The 18024-nt window shown below is 43.8% G+C and overlaps 2 protein-coding genes and 1 long non-coding RNA gene across 6 annotated transcripts; 1 reads left to right on the top strand and 2 right to left on the bottom strand.

The window, feature by feature from the left end:
* The first annotated feature begins 2199 nt into the window (after positions 1 to 2199).
* Positions 2200 to 10899, top strand: LOC26533859 (uncharacterized). The gene is made up of 2 exons (XR_001451132.2): positions 2200 to 2527; positions 10000 to 10899. It is a non-coding gene; the product is annotated as an uncharacterized lncRNA (long non-coding RNA).
* LOC6902873 (mitochondrial pyruvate carrier 2-like) lies at positions 10880 to 11827 on the bottom strand. Its single transcript, XM_002132571.3, has 3 exons — positions 11373 to 11827; positions 11273 to 11313; positions 10880 to 11219 (listed from the first exon to the last, which is right to left on the bottom strand). The coding sequence occupies exons 1-3, from the start codon at positions 11476 to 11478 to the stop codon at positions 10944 to 10946; spliced, it is 423 nt and encodes a 140-aa protein (XP_002132607.1). The 5' UTR covers positions 11479 to 11827; the 3' UTR covers positions 10880 to 10943.
* A 355-nt stretch (positions 11828 to 12182) lies between these two features.
* On the bottom strand, positions 12183 to 17502 carry LOC6902872 (UPF0518 protein GA25918). 4 transcript variants are annotated; one of them, XM_033379479.1, is made up of 6 exons: positions 16651 to 17502; positions 16197 to 16593; positions 14815 to 15892; positions 14203 to 14754; positions 13591 to 13629; positions 12183 to 13268 (listed from the first exon to the last, which is right to left on the bottom strand). In XM_033379479.1, the coding sequence occupies exons 1-6, from the start codon at positions 17352 to 17354 to the stop codon at positions 12793 to 12795; spliced, it is 3246 nt and encodes a 1081-aa protein (XP_033235370.1). In that variant the 5' UTR covers positions 17355 to 17502; the 3' UTR covers positions 12183 to 12792. The 4 variants fall into 4 exon arrangements, with proteins under 4 accessions (XP_033235370.1, XP_033235371.1, XP_033235372.1 ...); XM_033379480.1 differs by having other exon boundaries at positions 14815 to 15868; XM_033379481.1 differs by lacking the exon at positions 13591 to 13629.
* Between the last annotated feature and the right edge of the window lie 522 nt (positions 17503 to 18024).

The raw sequence follows: 18024 nt of genomic DNA, 5'->3' as shown, positions 1-18024 counted from the left end.
CCGAAGTCAGAAAACGCTTTAGCATTTCTAATAAAGGCATTTTTATTCATGAGCGTGCTTCCATATGAGAGGTCCACCAAACACTGTAGATCCTTTTGTTATAGCATTTATTAAAGTTGTTATAATTTTATTAATACCATTTCTTTAATCAAAATCGAATCTGTCGATCAACATTGGGACTTGAAGCTCTAGTCTCTAATACATTTTGGAAACGAGCTATCCTAGACGTCCCTCTTTGTAGACATTTATCTATTCAAAGGTTAGCTTTCGGAGTCATATAAGAATTTGTTGGCTCATTTAATGTTTTCTATTACAAGAAGCACATAGTTTCTATCATTAGTTGATATTGCCCTATTTCAAATTATGAAATATTTCGACTAGAATCAAGAATGTTCCAGCAACATCAATTCCCTCAGCTGCACAGATCTCCTAATCACTGTCTTAGAATAAATCCCCAGCACAAATTCCCATTTATTCCTCTATATAAAACGGAGCAAGCACCCGCATGTTCCCTAAACCACGTGCTCTCATAAATCTTCCAGTACTGTTATTTTTTTTCGCGGGCCAAACCAAAAACTCTGGATTCATCTGCGGGCACGTGAGAATTGAAAAAATATTCAAAAAAATGCCTCAAAAACAGACAATATTAGAAGAGTGAGAAGGAAAGATAGAGAGAACTGCAGTAACAGAGAGCAGAGAAAGCTCTGCTGCTGCTGCTCTGGCGCTGGCGACGAAAATTTGCCGAAGAGGCGACCGAAGCCCAGACGAGCGCCAAAGTATACAAATGGGGGGTGTGCGGTGGGGGGTCGGGTGTGGGGGATCGTTTGTCCCGTTTGTGCGATTGTCGTACGCTTGGAGCGCAGCCAGTTGGAATTGCAAGCGGCAAAGATGGGAGAGGAGAGAGAGAGAGTGGGGCACAGATGAGTAGGGGTCTGTGAATGAGAGGTGGGAGATGGGAAATGGAAGCATTGGGGCTCTGACGATGACGACACAAAAAGCAGCGAGACGACTGCGACGACGACGACAACGGCAGAGACAGAGACAGAGAGAAGCAGCGTTCGAGGGCCTCTGGTGCGCTTTTTGGCAGCCCGTGCGAGCAGTCGTCAGTCAGTTGGCCAAGAAACTGGTAGCGTCTGGTGTTGCGAGCCAACAAAAGGCTGGCAGCCAACACCGGACCGGACCGGGGCTACACGGCCCCGGGACCGGGACGGACCCTTGGCCACCGGTTCTGACTGCGGATTGTGGACTGCCAATTGAGTTTGAGTTTGAGCGACGCGTAGCCAGCCAAGAAAAGTGGCCAACAACAACTGGCCCTTACCCCTGGCCATGGCACTGAGGACTGAGGTGGCCTAAGAAGACATCGCCACGCAGCCAGGATGTGGAGTGAAAGCAGTGCAGTGGCAGTGGCTGTGGCAGTGGCAGCAGCATACTTTTTTGGCCGCTCTCGCCATTTGATTAGCCAACTCAAACATCAGGGCCAAGATCGAGCCAAACAACGGTTGATGGCCAATTGACAGCTCACACACAGATGAACACGCCGACCAGGCCCACACGCGATTGGACACACGGATGAGCCACGCTGGACCCCACCAACAGGATGCTCCTCCACGTCCGTCTCGACCATACAGCAATCATACAGAAATAACATCAATTAAAATAAGAAGAAGAAGAAGGAGGAGCATCATTCCGCAACACCAACAACCAGTTGCTGCTGTGGTGCAAAAGTGTGTGCAAAAGTGTGTGTGGAAATGTGTGCGTGTGGACTGACCAACATGCGGTGCCAAAAAGGGTGCCAGAGAAGGAGGTGGCTGGATGATGGCAGCCCTGGCTCGGACCCAACCAACAACCAACAAAAACTGGAAGTGGAAGTGGCTGCAGAGGAACAACAACCAACCTTTGGCAATGTTGATTGTTTCATCGGACCAGGCTTAATGTAATGAATCGTCCTGGACCATCAGCACGTCAGCACGGAGCCAGGCAAACGCCATCGAAACCTCAATGGATAAACATCATCCACAGAGAGGCACTTCTAAGAAAAAACCAATAAAAAATCAACAAAAAAATGAATTAAATAACGTTACAAACATTTCAACATAGTGAACGTAGTGCTTAAAACTCTATAAAGAATAATCGCATATAAACTATAAATTAACCACACATAAAATACTCAACCGAAAGCAATAACTTATATAGAATATGTACTTAATCCCCCAACATCTATAACTACGACGTTATTGAAACTTAACCAACACTTATAAATATGCAATAGAACAAAGAATACTCTTGAACTCTTAGTGAAATACATAATATAACCCTGGTTATATCGAATACGTGGTAATGACAAGCACTTGTAGAAAATTATTTGATCGATTTCGATCGAGCCTAAATTCAATCAGCGCGAGGCACTTGCACTGGTCTCGTCGAGCATAAGATGATGAAGCAGCACCGTTGGAACGAGTGGAGGAGGACGTAGTGAGGAGGAGTGGAAAATGGAGAACATCTGAGCGAGGAAGAGTGCCAGATAATGGTAAGTAAGAATCGGTAGTGTTAATAATGAGAGGTGCATATGGGAGTAAAGAGAGGATTCCAAATAGACAGCTACAGAGGGTACACAACAGACTCGAGCTAACAGATTCATAATACAAATGAATCCAGAAAGTATCAAGAAACCTGGTGGACGACAAAGATGGGTAAAGTAATCCAGAGTTGAACTAAATAATATATCTACAGCCATCCCAATGAACTAATCGGATGGATAAAGGTGCTCTATTCAATAGGCAGATAAATTTCATATAAGAAAACAATTCTTTTTTAATGTTATAAGCTTAAGGAGGGACATCATACATACAGATATGGTAAGATATAGACTTAATAGTATATGTAGATAATATTCACAAAGATTGGTGAGACTTGTACCAAAGGGAGGAAATGTCATCATCGGGAATTGCATAACAGCTAAAAAAATTTTCAGAACTTAATGGTTTTTGGGAATTCCTAAACTCTTCTTAGAGTCGCAAAGAGTATTGGATATTCCTTCTAAAGGAATATTTCAAGCTTAAAGTTATTTCAATTTAAATAAACCATTGGCACAATAAATTAATTATCGCACTAGAATATGTATTTAAATTTCATCCCAAAACAATTACTAATTTTTAAACAATGCTCTTCAAACGCTGCGGCTGCTACCCAAAGCTTATGATAACCTTTAACCCGTCTCCCACCCGCCAAGACCAGCTGTTGCCACATGGTGATAATCGCCCGCCAAAAGAGTGAAGTCTCATCCTCCGAAAAAGCCCCAAAAAACCCGCAAAGGCAGAGCCACATCCTGGCGCCACATAAATAAGGCCGAGTGCAATGCAGAAATGACAACGAAAATGTTAAATGCGCCATAGGGGGGCGTGCCCAGAGAAGAGTCATCCAACATCTAGTCAGACTCCCAGGCGAATTTACAGGCCTGGCCCAAAACTGTTAAAGACCTCTCCCACAACAAGGACGACTCATACTCTTAGACCAGCAGCCTGCTTCGATTTATATCACCGCCTTCCTTTATGGTTCAATGAACAGAGGCCAAGGATGAGTTATACGCGTGGGGAAGGGTCTCAGACTTAGCTCCAGACCCGCACCCATGACCACATTCCCTTCTCACAGATTGCCTCCAACATTTGCCGCAAGATGAAACGAAAATCATATATCAGAAATTAATCTCATAGATAGATTACTCTTTTATGACTGTGCAACCAAAAAAGAAAACACGCCAGAGTACATTGTACTTTGGACAATTAATTTTGGGCAAATATCTGTGTTCTGCCTGCCTTTGTAGTTCCCAATCGGTGCCATTAAATTTGATAGTTTTATGTTGAATTTTCAAAATTGTAAATTCCCAAATTTATGACTGTCTGCAGTGGGGAAGAACACAACAAGTTCCAACAATCAGAAAGTTGTACAAAAAGAGATTTACGAGCCATTAGAACAATTAAAAATCTTTCAACCTCTCCTACAGTTAATTGGCCAGAAAGACTAAGGGCACACCCTCACTCTCCCGCTCCAGAGGAGAGCCAAAAAATTAACACGAAATTTAATTGCCCAGGACTTAGAGCAGGACACTCCGGGCATTCCTTAATGTTTCCACATTAATTTTGTCTTCACTTGGTTTCAGTTCCTTCGTTCTGTCCTTCTGCTGGCAATGGTCGAACATTTTTTTGCAGTCCGTTGAAAAGGAATTTGTTGACACCAACAATGTTTCGGACATCCTGGCAAATAATTCTTTTTTTTCGGTGGCATCCATTTCTTTCACTCTACTTTTTTAGCGCTTTTTTGGCCGGAAATTGGCAACTAAACCAAACGCAGCCAAGTCCAAGGCATTGTGTCCTTTCCCCTTGACTGGCTGCATATGTCCAGCCAACAAAAGGCTCTCTCTCTACGGCTCCTTATTCTGTCCCTTTATCTGTGTTTCCGCCAGAGATTGGGATTCAAATTCCGATTCCCATTTTGCATTTCGCTGTGCAATGAAAGGCTTGAAGATTTATGGCCTGCATCGATTTTATTGATGGCCCGCGAAGGACATTTTTAAACGCCAAGTCGAGCAATTAAAACTAATTGAATTGCCAGTGAGAAATGTTTGTCAAAGAACATTAAATACGAATTTCCAGCCGAAATTTAAGCTGTATGTCCCTTAGGACTCCTCTACTCCTTCCTACTTTGTGACCGCTTCAGTTTTGTCCGACAGTCGAAACCCATAATTCTCAATGGCCTAGACAGGCGGCAAATAAAACAAACAAACAGATAAATCGCCAAATTATGATTTCAGTGGTGCTCCTCGTGGTCCTTCTGCAGTCATCAGAGCCGCCCAGAACTTTGTCTGCCTTTTGGTCCAGTGTTCAGCATCCAGCCAGTAATGATTTACTCTATTTGCATATTTTTGCACTTATAAAAATGCACAAACGATTTTTCATTTTCATTTTTCTTAAAACTTATTAGTGCGCCCGCTCTCGCTCGGCCATCCTTTGAACGGACGTTCTTCTTTCCATATTTTTTCCAAGTTTTTCAGTTTTTCTTCGCTTTTTTTATAATGATGGTCCAGGCCTTTGTTATTTATTTGTTATGCATTTGTGTCCGCAACTTTGTCCAGCACTGCGTATACGTTATGTGCTCTGGGGTTGGATTGGTGTGTTCGCCTCCTTCATTACGTATACGCCGCATTGTCGCAGTCCGCAATTGGCAGCGCCTACCAGTCTGAGAGAAAGCCTGCAGTCAGCAGTAGCAGCCATTCAACACTTACGAGATGTTCCATCTTCCAAGACAAGTTCCACGGTGGGTTTTTGGAGGCCTTCCTGAAAGGGTTGACTGACTGTACTCTTGCAGAGGGCACTCCAAGTTTAAAAAGATGTTTGAAAAGGAATGACTTTTCATCTGAATCACAGTACTTATTTGTTTCCGCACATAATAATCATTTATTTACTGGACTGATAATAAAATCTTTTACAAAAATTCCTCTTTTTATTCGAAGAAGATCTATATCATTCTCCTAGTTCTTTTGGTGGGAATTTCTTCAAAATGTTTTAAAAGTGTATCCCATCTTCGTTGTGCATGCTCTCTATCCTTCTTCTTCCGCTCTTCCTTCCCTATTTTGATTCCTCTTCCTGTTTGGCACCATCACTGGGCCCTCTGCGCCTCTGGAAGCCAAATATCCCAACCAACATAAACATCAACAAACGTGGCCAGCAGTCGGCGTCTTCTGCTGCCAAGATTTTTGGCAGCGTTGGCAACGCATCCTGCGGAATGTGTGTGTGGGGGCAGGGGCGTGGCCAGGGGTCGCGTGTCTGGCAACGTATCGGGCTGGTGGCGCCTCTAACTTGGCAATCTCATTATGATTTTAATTGCTGACGCACATTTTTGACGAGTTGCCCAGTATTTTTCTCTCACTCGGAGAACGTCATCGTTGCTGCTCGATTGTTGTTGAATTGGCCAAAAAAATTCTTGGCCAGACTTTCGCTGGCACTTGCCAACAGGTGTCCAATTATCATTATGATTATTGTATGTTTATCACATATATATGTACATACGTATACTACAATATATAACCAGATAATGACGTTTGATTGGCCTTTGGCAAGGCCGTTTTAGCCTGTCGGTTGGCCAAATGTCAACGTCTTGTAAAATTTATTGGCCAATATTCAAAGAATTTTTTGTTTTTGAATGTCTCCCTCTCAGTCTCTCTTTTTTTGTTTGGCTGTCTTGCCAGACAGTTAATATTCAAAGATTTGTCTGCCAATTTCCCGATTCCCGATTCAGTTTCCGAAACCGAATTTTCTGTATATCTTTCTATTGCTTTTCATTTTCAGTTTCTTTTGATTGACTTTCAGTTTTCTTCAGATTTCAAGGCGATCGCATTGCTGACAGTTGTGAAAGTTGTGACAGTGAAATCTTGTTCATTTCTTCTTTGAACATCACTCTTTTTTGGAGCATCCCACTCCCATTAGAGCTGTCCAGCTGGAGTCAATTAAAACCCATAGGAACAAAACAACTTAAGCGCTTTTTGTACGCATAAATCCTCGCTGAAATGATTTTTCTGTGTTCTTCAAAACTATACAAAAAATAATCATAGAAATGTTTTTTGCGCACAACTGGAGAATTATCTACGCAGAAAAGTTTTGAGTCAGTTTTTGGAAAAATAAAAGACTTTTATGGTCGATGCTTACAAAAAGATATATTCAGGAAATATATCTAGCTTTGGGATACAGTAAATAAAACTTAAAGAAAGCGAAGCATAGTTAAAAGACAAGAGAAAGGTTAAGTTATATAGAAGTTGTATCGATTATATGAAGATCATTAGAACGATTGATATGTAAATGATTTTAAAAATCTTTTCTTTTGTATCTCTCTTTTATTGCATACAAATTGTTTTAGAATAACGATTGTATTTCTTTTGGGACCATTGGCAGCACTCTTACGCTCAAAATCCAATGGCTGCTTTGCAGTGCTGCCCATCTGGGTAAATTCCTAGCTTATCGTGAAGACGTGAAGATTCTTTACAAATTTAAACACGAAAGAATGTAAGAATGATATAATCAGTGTTACACCCAACAGCGCCCCGCAACCTTCATTTCATACCCTAGTATAACCCAATTAGGAGCCCGAATTCGTTGCTTGCATCATTATCAGATAAATAAACTGCACTCTTACTGCATCCCAAGGTTCATTTGTTTACCATGGGCGCACACATGCACAGAAAACGTGCAAATTAACGAAAAAAATTCTAATTAAAGCTAAGAAATACGAACACTAATTACAATTTGTGCCGCATCGCCCTATAGACTATAGACACAAAAACCACAGAGGCAGACAGATGGAGGCAAGCAACAAAAATCAGACCGAACGAACAGCACAGAGCCACACGAAATACATTTTCGATGAAGCAACTGAAATAGATTAAAACGAAAAACGAAATATACAACCAGATGCATTTGTATCTGTAAATGTATCTTTTGCAGTGGAAGTAGTATTAGTTGTGTCCACAAAAATAGACGCAGCGGCGACGCTTTCAACGCGTCTTTGCCCGCGTCAATTGCGCGTCATCGCAACTCAAAGATCCAAGAACACATAGAGAGCCAGTCTAAATACCTATTTATATATGGTATATAACACTGTTTCCCCTTGCCCCAGCACATTACCCCACCTCCCGGAGCCATACATAAGGGCAGGCGACAGTTCTGCGCAATTTTCTCGGACTTTTCTTTTCGGCTCTTGACGGTTTTATCGCTTTTTGCGCCTTTCGCCTTCGTCTTCGATCTTCTTCGGGCCGCGCGTCAAGTGTGTCCGAAAATAGCAAGGTAAATGAAAAATTCTACACGGCGAAAGCGAGGAAAAATCAACCAAAATCAAGAAAATTCAAACAGAACAAAAAATTGAGGCAAAATTCAACCAACCAAAATGCCGACTTTCAGCTTCTAGAACAAACAAATAAAAGCGATTTTCCCTCGGAAAAACATTGAAAAACAACAACAACACAAACGTGAAAATATCAGAAACAACAAAAACCCAAAAACAACAAAAGGAAAAACAATTTAGACAGCGAAATTTGTTTAAAACGTCAAAGATTTTTGTACTTTTTGCGCTGTCCGTGAGACACTACGATCTATATTATAAAGAAATCTGCGTTATTAATTCGTTCCGTCTGCTTTCTATAATAGAGGATTTTCTTAAGACAGAGGATATGTATTTGACATAATAAAAAAATTAATATCTAATTTTTCATAATATATAATGATTATATTCTCTTGGTCAGTCTCTTGGTGGAATTTGATTTAAACTGAATTTAAAAGAAAATCGTTTTTCACATATATTATCTATGGTAAAGTACATGAGATCATCTATGATGAGATCATTGGAATATACATACATATGTACGATACAAGCCTTTGAGGAGGCGACTAAATCCAAAACTCATAATCTCAAAAGACGCAGTATTTATTATTATTATTATTATTATTATTCTGAAAGGATTACGTTAAGAATTGCTTTCTAATGAGGTCCGGTCCCAAATACTTTTCAAAAAAAATATGAATATTAATATTATACTTTGTTAATTGATGATAAGATTAACACAACGATTAATTCTTAGTTCCAAACAAATTCTCTTACATAATTCACATTTTTACACACTTTAAATTATATACAATTTTCGGCCATGTTCAAGAATGAATAATGGATACGAAAACACCAAAGGCAAAAATAAATTCAGGCATAATTTATCATAATTTGGCAATGATTGGGCTCATAAATTGACTGAACCAAGTTCGAGCAGCTGCTTCAAAGGCAATTAAGACCAAGTGTGGTCCTAGCCCTACCCCAATATCTGTGCCCCTTATAGAACCATATACTGGAGCAGTTCCGATAGCCATAATTCAATTAACACTTGCAAGAATAATGAGAGAGAGAGAGAGAGGTGTAAAACTCGGGATTTTCTGGAATGAGTAACATTTGTGGTAGGCCGCAATTGGCAGCTGTTCAATAGCACAATTCTGTGACGTCGAGACCATCGACCATCGACCTGACCTGAGGCAATGCGAGAACTCTCCCGAAGTCATCCAGCGATTAAGAGGATAATGATGATGATGATGACGATGAGGGTGAGACTCTCAGGCTGATTTCGATTCCATTCCGATGCTGATCGAAGCAGACAGTGTGTCTGGCCGGCATCTCGAAAACTTATTGGCAAAACTCCATGATCATAAATTATGTCAGCTTTTCGTTTGTTTACGCATCAGGCGTTGGCAGGGCCCCATCGGCAGGTGGCGCTTTAATTACATTGTAGGAATTCTCAGAATGGGGAAGGCATGGGGAATCCCCTTTGAGCGAGCCGCTTGCCAAGATTCTGCATTACGCAATAAAGTTCATTGCCATCCCGCCATCTCTCAGATTCTTTCTTTCTTTCATTTCAATTTTTTTTTCTATTTGGTTTTTTTGGAAGCGAGCGTGAGAAAAAATTCTAGTCAAGATTTTGGCAAGCTACCATCTTGGCAGAGGCCCATTACCCATTCCACCATCACCACCAACACCAACACTAACACCACGGTGGCACAGTGGCCTAGGTCTATAAAAACTTGAGATAAGAATAGATGATGGAGGGATACGAAAAGGAACCTGATGTTAGCTGACACTGAAATTAGTGATAAGAGATAAGAAGAGGAGATATGTAAGTATCTTCATAAAGGGCTCACAATTTATATGGATATATAAAAGGATTAGAGAGCACAGTGTCCAAAAGGATGATATATATATAGGAAGATTTTGTGTGGTAGAACTCAAAATAAGTACGACTATATCCAGTAAATGGGATATGACTTCTCAGGAATGGAAATCTCTGACAGTTTGTGTTGAAAACTTTCCCTGCTCCACTGTACTCTCCTAACGGGTGTCGAAAATTGATGACGTATCTTGTGCCTGGCAGTGGCAGCCCCAACTAATGTTTACCATTTCTCTTCATATATCTCGTTGCAGCGACTAGTAGGCCCAAAGGAAACCTCGTTGGCCAATTGGGGTGGAGACAGACCCAGGCAGAGAGCCAAACTGAAACTATCGGAGGCCTGACCAACCAATGGCAGTTCAGTACGGAATCGAAGCCTAGTGCAGAGGGGGACCACGGGAAGGGGAAAGCACCAGGCCAGGACAATGCGGCGCGCAATGCATTTGGCAACATGTCAAGCAGTCCAGGAAGGAGCACACTCACTCACACGCTCTACGGGGATTGGTGCAAGTCGTCCAAGTAATTCTCTGGCCTGCCTCGCTCACATGCGCATGGAAAGTTCTTTAAGTAATATATCAACCATACGCCTGTTGGCCAGGCACCGAGTCCTTGCCGCCACGTCCGTGCCAGTGTGTGTGTGTGTGAGTGTGCCGAGGGCCACGAGGCTTGCCAACTGCATTGCAGGCCCGTTGCGATTTAACTTGTGCCCGTGGCGAGCCCCGACCCGAGGACTCCCACCCATCCATCCCCAACACAAACGATGAGTCCTTTGCAAGCAGCGCATTGGCTGCAGGACGACTGGCGACAGGACGACCAATCGCAGCACCGCTTGTGCGCACTATCCCGGCCGCCCTGCAGGCCCCCCGGCACGAGTCGCGGGAACAGGACCAGTCAGAAGACTCAAGCTGATTGCACTATCCAACTTTTAAACGATATACTTAGTTACATATTACATAATATATGTAGTTCTTTAGTCGTAAGTCACATGCCCAAGCCTACGCCCCCGAAACACCATCTGCACGGGGGGCGTGAAAAATTAGTTTATGTATATCTTAGAGTTTCAAGCAACATATATAAAAAAATAATGAAGATTTCAAGAATGCGTAAGAAAAAAAGGAATAAAACCGGTAAAGCTCCAGAGCGGCAAACCAAAAGTGATTATGTTTTATTTATCATCAGTATTGTGGCTTTACAGATCTCACCAATCATCGCCCGACCAAATGGGATAGTACGGGTGCTTGAAGACAGTATTCCGGGCCTTTTCGTTGCGCCACCTCAGATGCTTAACTACCAAAAACGACTGGATGAAGAAGACAGCCATATTGACGGCCAGCAGGCTGTAATTCTTTGGTATAATAACCACTGAGTATCGGGACCAGATCAAGCCAGTTGCCGCCAGGGAGCCGCATTGATTCAGCGAAATATTCTGAGCCGGGCGACTCAATGTGTCGCCTAGTCCAGCCGCAACTAGGCTCTAAATGGACACAGTTTAGATGGTACTCAGACTTTGGTGTCGATAATACTTACCCACTTAAAAAACGGGGCCCAGAAGAAGACAGTTTTCGGCCCTAAAGAACGCATTATAGATCGTTTATGGATCGTTTACAGGACGAGATCGACGACTCACCTGCTGGTGACTGCCACAGCGGCTGAGCTGCTTGGGGCACAATCTTGTCTACGCTGAGAATGATAGCATTATACAATTTAGACATCGGTCCCGTGCCTTTGGACATGATGATGATGATTAAAAACTACGAAATGTTACAATTTTGAATTTTCTTCGAGGCCGAAATTTAGAGTCTTAGATTTGTGACAGAAATGAAAATGTTCCAACATTTTTGAAGGGTCAAAATTTGATGATGGGAATCGTTTTGAACCGTTTGTCACAGTAGAGAGATCTGCAGAGCCTCTTCGCATGGTCTCTATTCATTTAAATACACCTTGTCCCTGGACCCCCTTACATTTGAAATTTCCCCTTTGTTTGAAAGTTGCAAGTTGATACAAAAACTGCGTAAATTCCTAACAGCGGAGCAGCAGCCAAAGGAGTAGCAGGCGCACACAAATTTCTTGTTCCCATTTTGTAAAAACGACTAGAAAGGTTGGAAAAAATTTTTGACAATGACACTATATTTTGAAATATGATTAAAAAATAACCATGTCCGACTGCGATTGTTATTTCAAGGATATTGAACTAATCCACCAGTAAGTCAAAATGAACACAGTATATATAAATCTGAGTCCTGTTAAGCTCATCCGTCGGGTCCGCATATAACCTGGGATTAGTCTTAGTTTTTCTGGGCCTGTTTCAGTTTATTCTTCGAGAGCCCTTTTTAAATATGTAACTCATAAAGCATTGGTTCATTACCTTAAGTCTTTTCGCCACTCGTTACTACCGTGTGTAGGTTGGCAATGGTAAGTAAATTTCAAACGAAAGAGGTCGAACAAGATCGTGGATTTTAATGGCCATACACTATTTATATTGCTCAAAAACATATTTATATGTATCATATCATGAATGTATGCATGTGGATTAGCTTGGACCGATTTAATACTTTTAAGTTGACTCTAAAACGTAAGCTTTTGATCTCGCAGTTGTATGTATATTATGTTGTATGTATGTACATAGTAAAAGCATAAAATATATGTATATATATATTGCAAAAATACATATGTGTGTACATGGTATGTGTAGTACATAATTCTCTCTATAAAGGTTGTATATATTGCATATTAATTTTAATTAGAATAATCGCTTAGATCTGAACACTTAAGAATCCTCCGTCCTATTCAGGATTTTACAACTTTAATCCTAATCATATCTGGTTAACGCGTGTCAGTGTGCAAAAATTGTTCGTTAAAATGGGTTTTTTAAAAGATATACATACAATATTTAGGATAAAAACAATATCATATCGATAACTTAACAGTTGAAAAATAAAAGTTTCGTAAAAGTAGACGATTGAAATAAATAAAGGCCAACAAATCCGTAAAATATTGTGTACATGCGTCTCATATGTTTCCGATCAGAAAGGCCCTCTGCGGTAATGTCAAAGCAGTTGATCGGTGACCAGCACAACGCTCTGCTCCTGCGCAATAGCCGCCAGCTCTTTGAGCCACTCATCCAGGAGGACAGCGCACAGAGCCACGTCTCTGGTGCGCTCCGTGCCGCTAGTGCTGGCGATAATACCCATGGAGGCTACCGAATCAAGAGAAGCTGGCTCTGAGTTGAAGCTGCCTGTCTGTGGGCCACCATCGAGTCCGTGCAATGTGCTCGACGAGTACGTTGTGGTGTTCGAGTGGCCGGAGAGAGTTTGCGTTGATCCCCCAATGCTGATGTTGCTGTTGCTGCTGTTTCCATTAGCTGTCGTCGCTGTGCCTGTTGATCGTGCTGCTGCTGCTCCCGACTGCGGGTTGGTGCTCAGGCTGGTCTCACAGGTGCCAGTGCCAGTGCTAGAGAATGGCTGCGATTGCCCACCAGAACCAGAGTTGTTGTTGTTGTTCCCCACCAGCGTTGAGGCAGCTCCTAAAAGAACAGCATCAGGATTAGCAAGAGTTCATGGCGATGCTGAGACCTTTGGTAGGTTAATTTCAACAACAAATACAACGGCAACCAACGGCTAAATGGGTTTACACAAATGTTTCTATTTTTCTAAAATTTGTTCATTTTAGTGGGTTGGAGGGGGGATAGCATTTTATGTACAAAGCTCTACAGGCTACAGGAGAAAATCTACGGAATACATTTTTAACAAGACTATGATAGGATTTGTTATTGTTTTTTTTTTTAGTTTGGGTTACGTTTTAGTTAAAAAACTTTAAATACTTTTTATCAAGCGTGAAATATTTACCGGTGAAGAATGCGTAAATTTGTGATAAGCCAGATGAAGCTAAGATTTGTTTGGATTTTGTTTTTTGATTGTTGTACGAGTATCAATAAAAAAAAGTAAATAAAAGAAATCAATTAATTAACAACGACGCCTGCAGGCATTTTACAAGATGTGTGTGAATGGACATGTGTGTGATAGACCAGAGAGAGAGATAGAGAGCCCTGCATGAGTGTCATCTAAGAGGATTCAAGTGTTTACGATGTAACCCAGCAACACAAAGAACGAGCTTTTTGCGGAGTATTTGATCTGATTCCCAGAGTTGTCTCGGGTTGAGTCACGCTTTTGACTAGTATGGGATATCATTTGCGATCGTTTCGAAGTCCCTTCACGAAAATTTTATGATAGCTTCGGTTCACATTCGTTTCTTGGTCCACTGTGTGGGCTCATGCAGGGCTCTAATCTGTGTGATGTGATGTGTGTGTGTGTGTTTGTGATTATAAAGACCCGAAACCAACTTTCTTCCAACATCCAACGCTGCAGATTTGTTTTTTTGTATAGTTGGTGAGTTCTTGTTTCATTGAAAAGAAAATGTGCAGAAATTATGCAGAAAACACTGCTTGCCTGACTACTCACCGGCAGAGGAGGGGGGATTAGGTGTGGATCTTCTGCTAAACATGCTGCTGATCGATTTGCTGATGCTCTTCCGTTTGTTATCACTCCGCTTGAACGGATCGTAGGCGCTGGTTTGTGTGGCCTGCACAGGCGTGGCAGCCGACAGGGTCGCATAGGCGGAACGCTGCTGTCCTTGCTGCTGCTGCTGCTGCTGGGAGAGCGTCGTTTGCGGCTGCTGATGATGATGCAGGGGAGAGTTCTCGTTACCCTTGCGGGCATTCACCAGACGAAATTCGCGATCAATCAGCGACGAGCGTGCCACATCGATTATCTCCAAAGAATCCTCGGTCACTGGCAGTTCGGCATCGATTTGTTGCTTTAAAATGCGCAACACCTGATGGAAGGAGGGCGTGTCCGAGGTGATGGCTATGTCAGAGCGTAGCAGCAGCGAGTGGATCAGCGGAAGTGGATACCAGGCCAGGCGAGTGATCAGCCCAGTCAGGTGTAAATTCACATACAAAGAGTTGCTCGTAAAGGTTTGCAGTTTTCCCCAGATGGCATTGAGAAAGGGACCTGCAAGAGATCAACAAAATATATGTAGTAATTGCGATTGGCATTCCTCTCAATCCTTACCTAAGCTTACGGTGCCCTGCGCAAACAAATCCTCTGAGAAATCCAAATCTGTAAGCAGCAGCTCGTTGCGATTGGTGTGCGAGATGCGCCAAACTTCCCCTCGTCTGCCTGCCGCCGCTCCTCCTCCACCACCCATTCCACTGCTGACGCTGCTGCTATTGTGCTCGAGATCCGCCTCACTGGCCGTTGTTGTTGTCACAGTGAGGTCAGTGGCATCGCTCTCTTCGTCGGCAGGCCGCCACTTGAATGATTCATAGCCACTGGACTCGCCAATCGACTGCAGACTATCTAGCTGTTTCTCTCCCGCCGATTCACTGGCTATGGCGGGTGGGCCACCTCCAAACTCGCTGAAGAACTGTCTGGCCAGCTCCAAGGCGTGCGCATGGACACGTGCTTGTCCGTGGCGGGGCCATTTCTGATAGCGATAGCTGTTCGCCCACTTGAGGCAATCCCGCTGGCACTGGGCTATCCGCCAGTGAGCCTCGAACAGATATGCCTGCAGATTGGCATACAAACTGTCGCCGGTGTGGAGGCCATAGTAGTTCCAGTTGGCTCCAATTGTCTTGCTCATGACTGGCGAGGGCAGGCTGGGCCATGCAAGTGCCTGAATTGGCTGCTCTCCAGTTGCTGCAGACGGTGGCTGCTGCTCGTGGACGCTCTTCGGCCTGGCCAGGTCACGAGCACGCTTCAGGACATCCGGTGAGAGTTCCAGAAAAAAATCGCTGCTGTTCAGATACGGATCGATCTTGTTGATCTTGTGACGGTGCGAGATGGGCACATGCTTCCCCGGCAGCATGAATTTGAGCAACAGTTCCAGCATCAGATCCTCGCAGTGGAGGCCCAGCAGGGTGTCGAACAGGGCCATCGTCACCATACAGAGATTGGCATCTGGGGAGTTGAGACGCTCGACCAACGAGTCCAGTATCCGTTCGCCATCGAACTTCTCCGTGTCCAGGAGAAATTTGACAAAGGCTCGCAGCAGACCGGGCTCCGTAATGGAGCGCAGTATTAGATCCAGATACGACATGGCCGAGATTTGTGAGTCGATGTTCGTCTGAAAATGTTTGCCCTTCAGTGTCTGCGAAAAGGGAGGCGCAAAAAGTTGTTTCGAGATTTCGAGGTGTGTGTTTGTTTGTGTGTGTATTTAAGATAAGGCACAACAAAAAAAATAGAAAACACACAAAAGAAATTGCAAGATCAAGCAGCATTCTTTCGTCCTTCAGACAGACAGAAAGAAGAGCACATGAAAAAGCATCGAAATGATAGAAAAACAGAACAGAGAACAGGACACAAAATGATACGCTTGCAACCAACACCACAGAAATGCATCGAAGACAAGTTTTGCACGTAAAAGGAGACAAGAGACGTGACGCGAGTCTCACCTGTAGAACGGCTGGCCCCAGCACGGGCACAATGAATCCCTGGTACATAAAGTCCAGCAGCTGTTGCTTGATCATCTCGTGGGCCACCTGCACCACAGCATTGCAAAACTCAAGGGCATTCATGAACAATGTGAGCTCTGGTATCTCCGTCACATCATCCGGCGTGATACGATGCCAGTCGATTGAACTGATCTCAATACTGTTGGGCAGCCGCGAGTAGAGTCCACCCAGTCCGGTCACCAGCAGCGGACAGATGGATGAGTATTGTGCTATGTAGGTGCCAATGTTGGAGTTCTTCTGCGAGAGGGCCATGCAAAGGAGCAGAGCATCGCGTGCCTGATGGCCGAGACTTCCCTCCCGATGCACATACGGGATGAGCAGCGAAAAAATTATGAAACTAAAGGCGGTTCAAGTTGAATTACTGAATCTCGAATGCTATTACTCTACTACTCACTTGGTGGTAGTTCCACTTTTGGGGGGCGGCACGTTGCCATTTTGTATCTGTTCCTGGACTTGCGTCTGTGCGGAAAAGAAGAACAGATCCAGCAGATGGACATTCTGCATGAGTACGACGCACAGCTGGTTCAACAAGATGACCAGTCGCTTCTCCAGATCGGGCGGGAAGATCTCACCCTGACTGGAGGCCAGTATCTTGAGCAGTGGTCTCAGGAAGGGCTCATGGCAGAGCAGTTGATGCCGTGAGTGGCTAACGAGCAGCTCGTACAGCTTCAGCTGCTCCAGCCTCACCGCATTTGCATAGCGGCCCGTTGTACAGGCCCATTCGTACAGCTTATCCAACAGATTCTCACTGAGCAGGTACTCCAGGCAGGGAGCTGCCGGCGCAGCACTTGCATCCGTCGAGGGTAAAGACACTTTGTTGCAATGATGCAGCTCCACCAGCAGCAGCGTGACCATATAGTCGAGATGCGAGACCACCCCCAATACATCGTCATGGGTGGGCGGGGCATAGTGCTGGATGATGTCGTAGGCCTGCTGCCAATGCTTGCAGAAACTGTCGTAGCAGGCGCGCGGATCGCAGTCGGTGGCTGCATCAATGGGTCTCTGGCGGAGGCTGCCCGTGGAAGAGTGTCCTGTTGAGACCCCGCCACCGCCCCCGTTGCCGCTCTGACGCAGCGGACTAGACCGCAGCCAGCTCATTTCGGTCTATGTACAGCACAGAGATTGTTGGTTTGGTTTCTTTTTCAGCGTCGTCTTTTACTGATAACTGCCTCGTCTGTGTGTGCGCATTAATTTGGCATGTATTTGTAACTATATTATCGCAGTTTTGTGCTTTTGTCCGGGTAGGGTAATTAAAAGCTGAAAAAATACATAAAGTTAACGAATATCGGCCTCATCAATGACTGTGACGTGCATCGCCCCACTAGCAAAAAGAACAACAAGTGCACGCCTATGACATAGTTATGGCATGTGTGTATGCATGCATGTATGTGTGTCTGTGTACGTATTTGGACAGGCAATCCCCCTCATATTGTTGTTAGTGCTGTGCTGCTGCTCACTCACCTGATGAATTGGTATTTGTTCGTTGTTGGCGTCGTCGTCGTCGTCGTCGTCATCGTCTTGGTTGCTGCCTACTGCTCATCGCGTTTCTGTTTCTTTGCTGCATTTCTCTATTTTCTGCGCGCCACTACATTGACAACATTTGCAGAGCTTTTTTGGCACCTTGGGCAATTACAATTAAGTTTTTTTTTGTACAACACGACGACAGCAGCGCGTAATCGAATGCGCCTTCGTCCTTGTCTGCCACTTGCTGGCGAAAAAACGTGCAGTGTGCTACCGCTTTTCCAGTTACAACCATATGGTTAAGTCC

This window comes from Drosophila pseudoobscura, chromosome 4 (genome assembly GCF_009870125.1).
Source record: "Drosophila pseudoobscura strain MV-25-SWS-2005 chromosome 4, UCI_Dpse_MV25, whole genome shotgun sequence".
Taxonomy (NCBI): Eukaryota; Metazoa; Arthropoda; class Insecta; order Diptera; family Drosophilidae; genus Drosophila; species Drosophila pseudoobscura.
This window is presented reverse-complemented; position numbering and strand designations above follow the sequence as displayed.

Coding starts and splice junctions, on each gene's coding strand:
- LOC6902873 (XM_002132571.3), bottom strand. CDS start 11,478: ATGTCCAAAGGCACGGGACCGATGTCTAAATTGTATAATGCTATCATT. Junction 11,314..11,372: donor GCTGTGGCAGTCACCAGCAG/GTGAGTCGTCGA, acceptor TGCGTTCTTTAG/GGCCGAAAACTGTCTTCTTC. Junction 11,220..11,272: donor GGGCCCCGTTTTTTAAGTGG/GTAAGTATTATC, acceptor GTGTCCATTTAG/AGCCTAGTTGCGGCTGGACT.
- LOC6902872 (XM_033379479.1), bottom strand. CDS start 17,354: ATGAGCTGGCTGCGGTCTAGTCCGCTGCGTCAGAGCGGCAACGGGGGC. Junction 13,630..14,202: donor TAATCCCCCCTCCTCTGCCG/GTGAGTAGTCAG, acceptor AACAAATCTTAG/CTTCATCTGGCTTATCACAA. Junction 13,269..13,590: donor AATTTACGCATTCTTCACCG/GTAAATATTTCA, acceptor CTGTTCTTTTAG/GAGCTGCCTCAACGCTGGTG.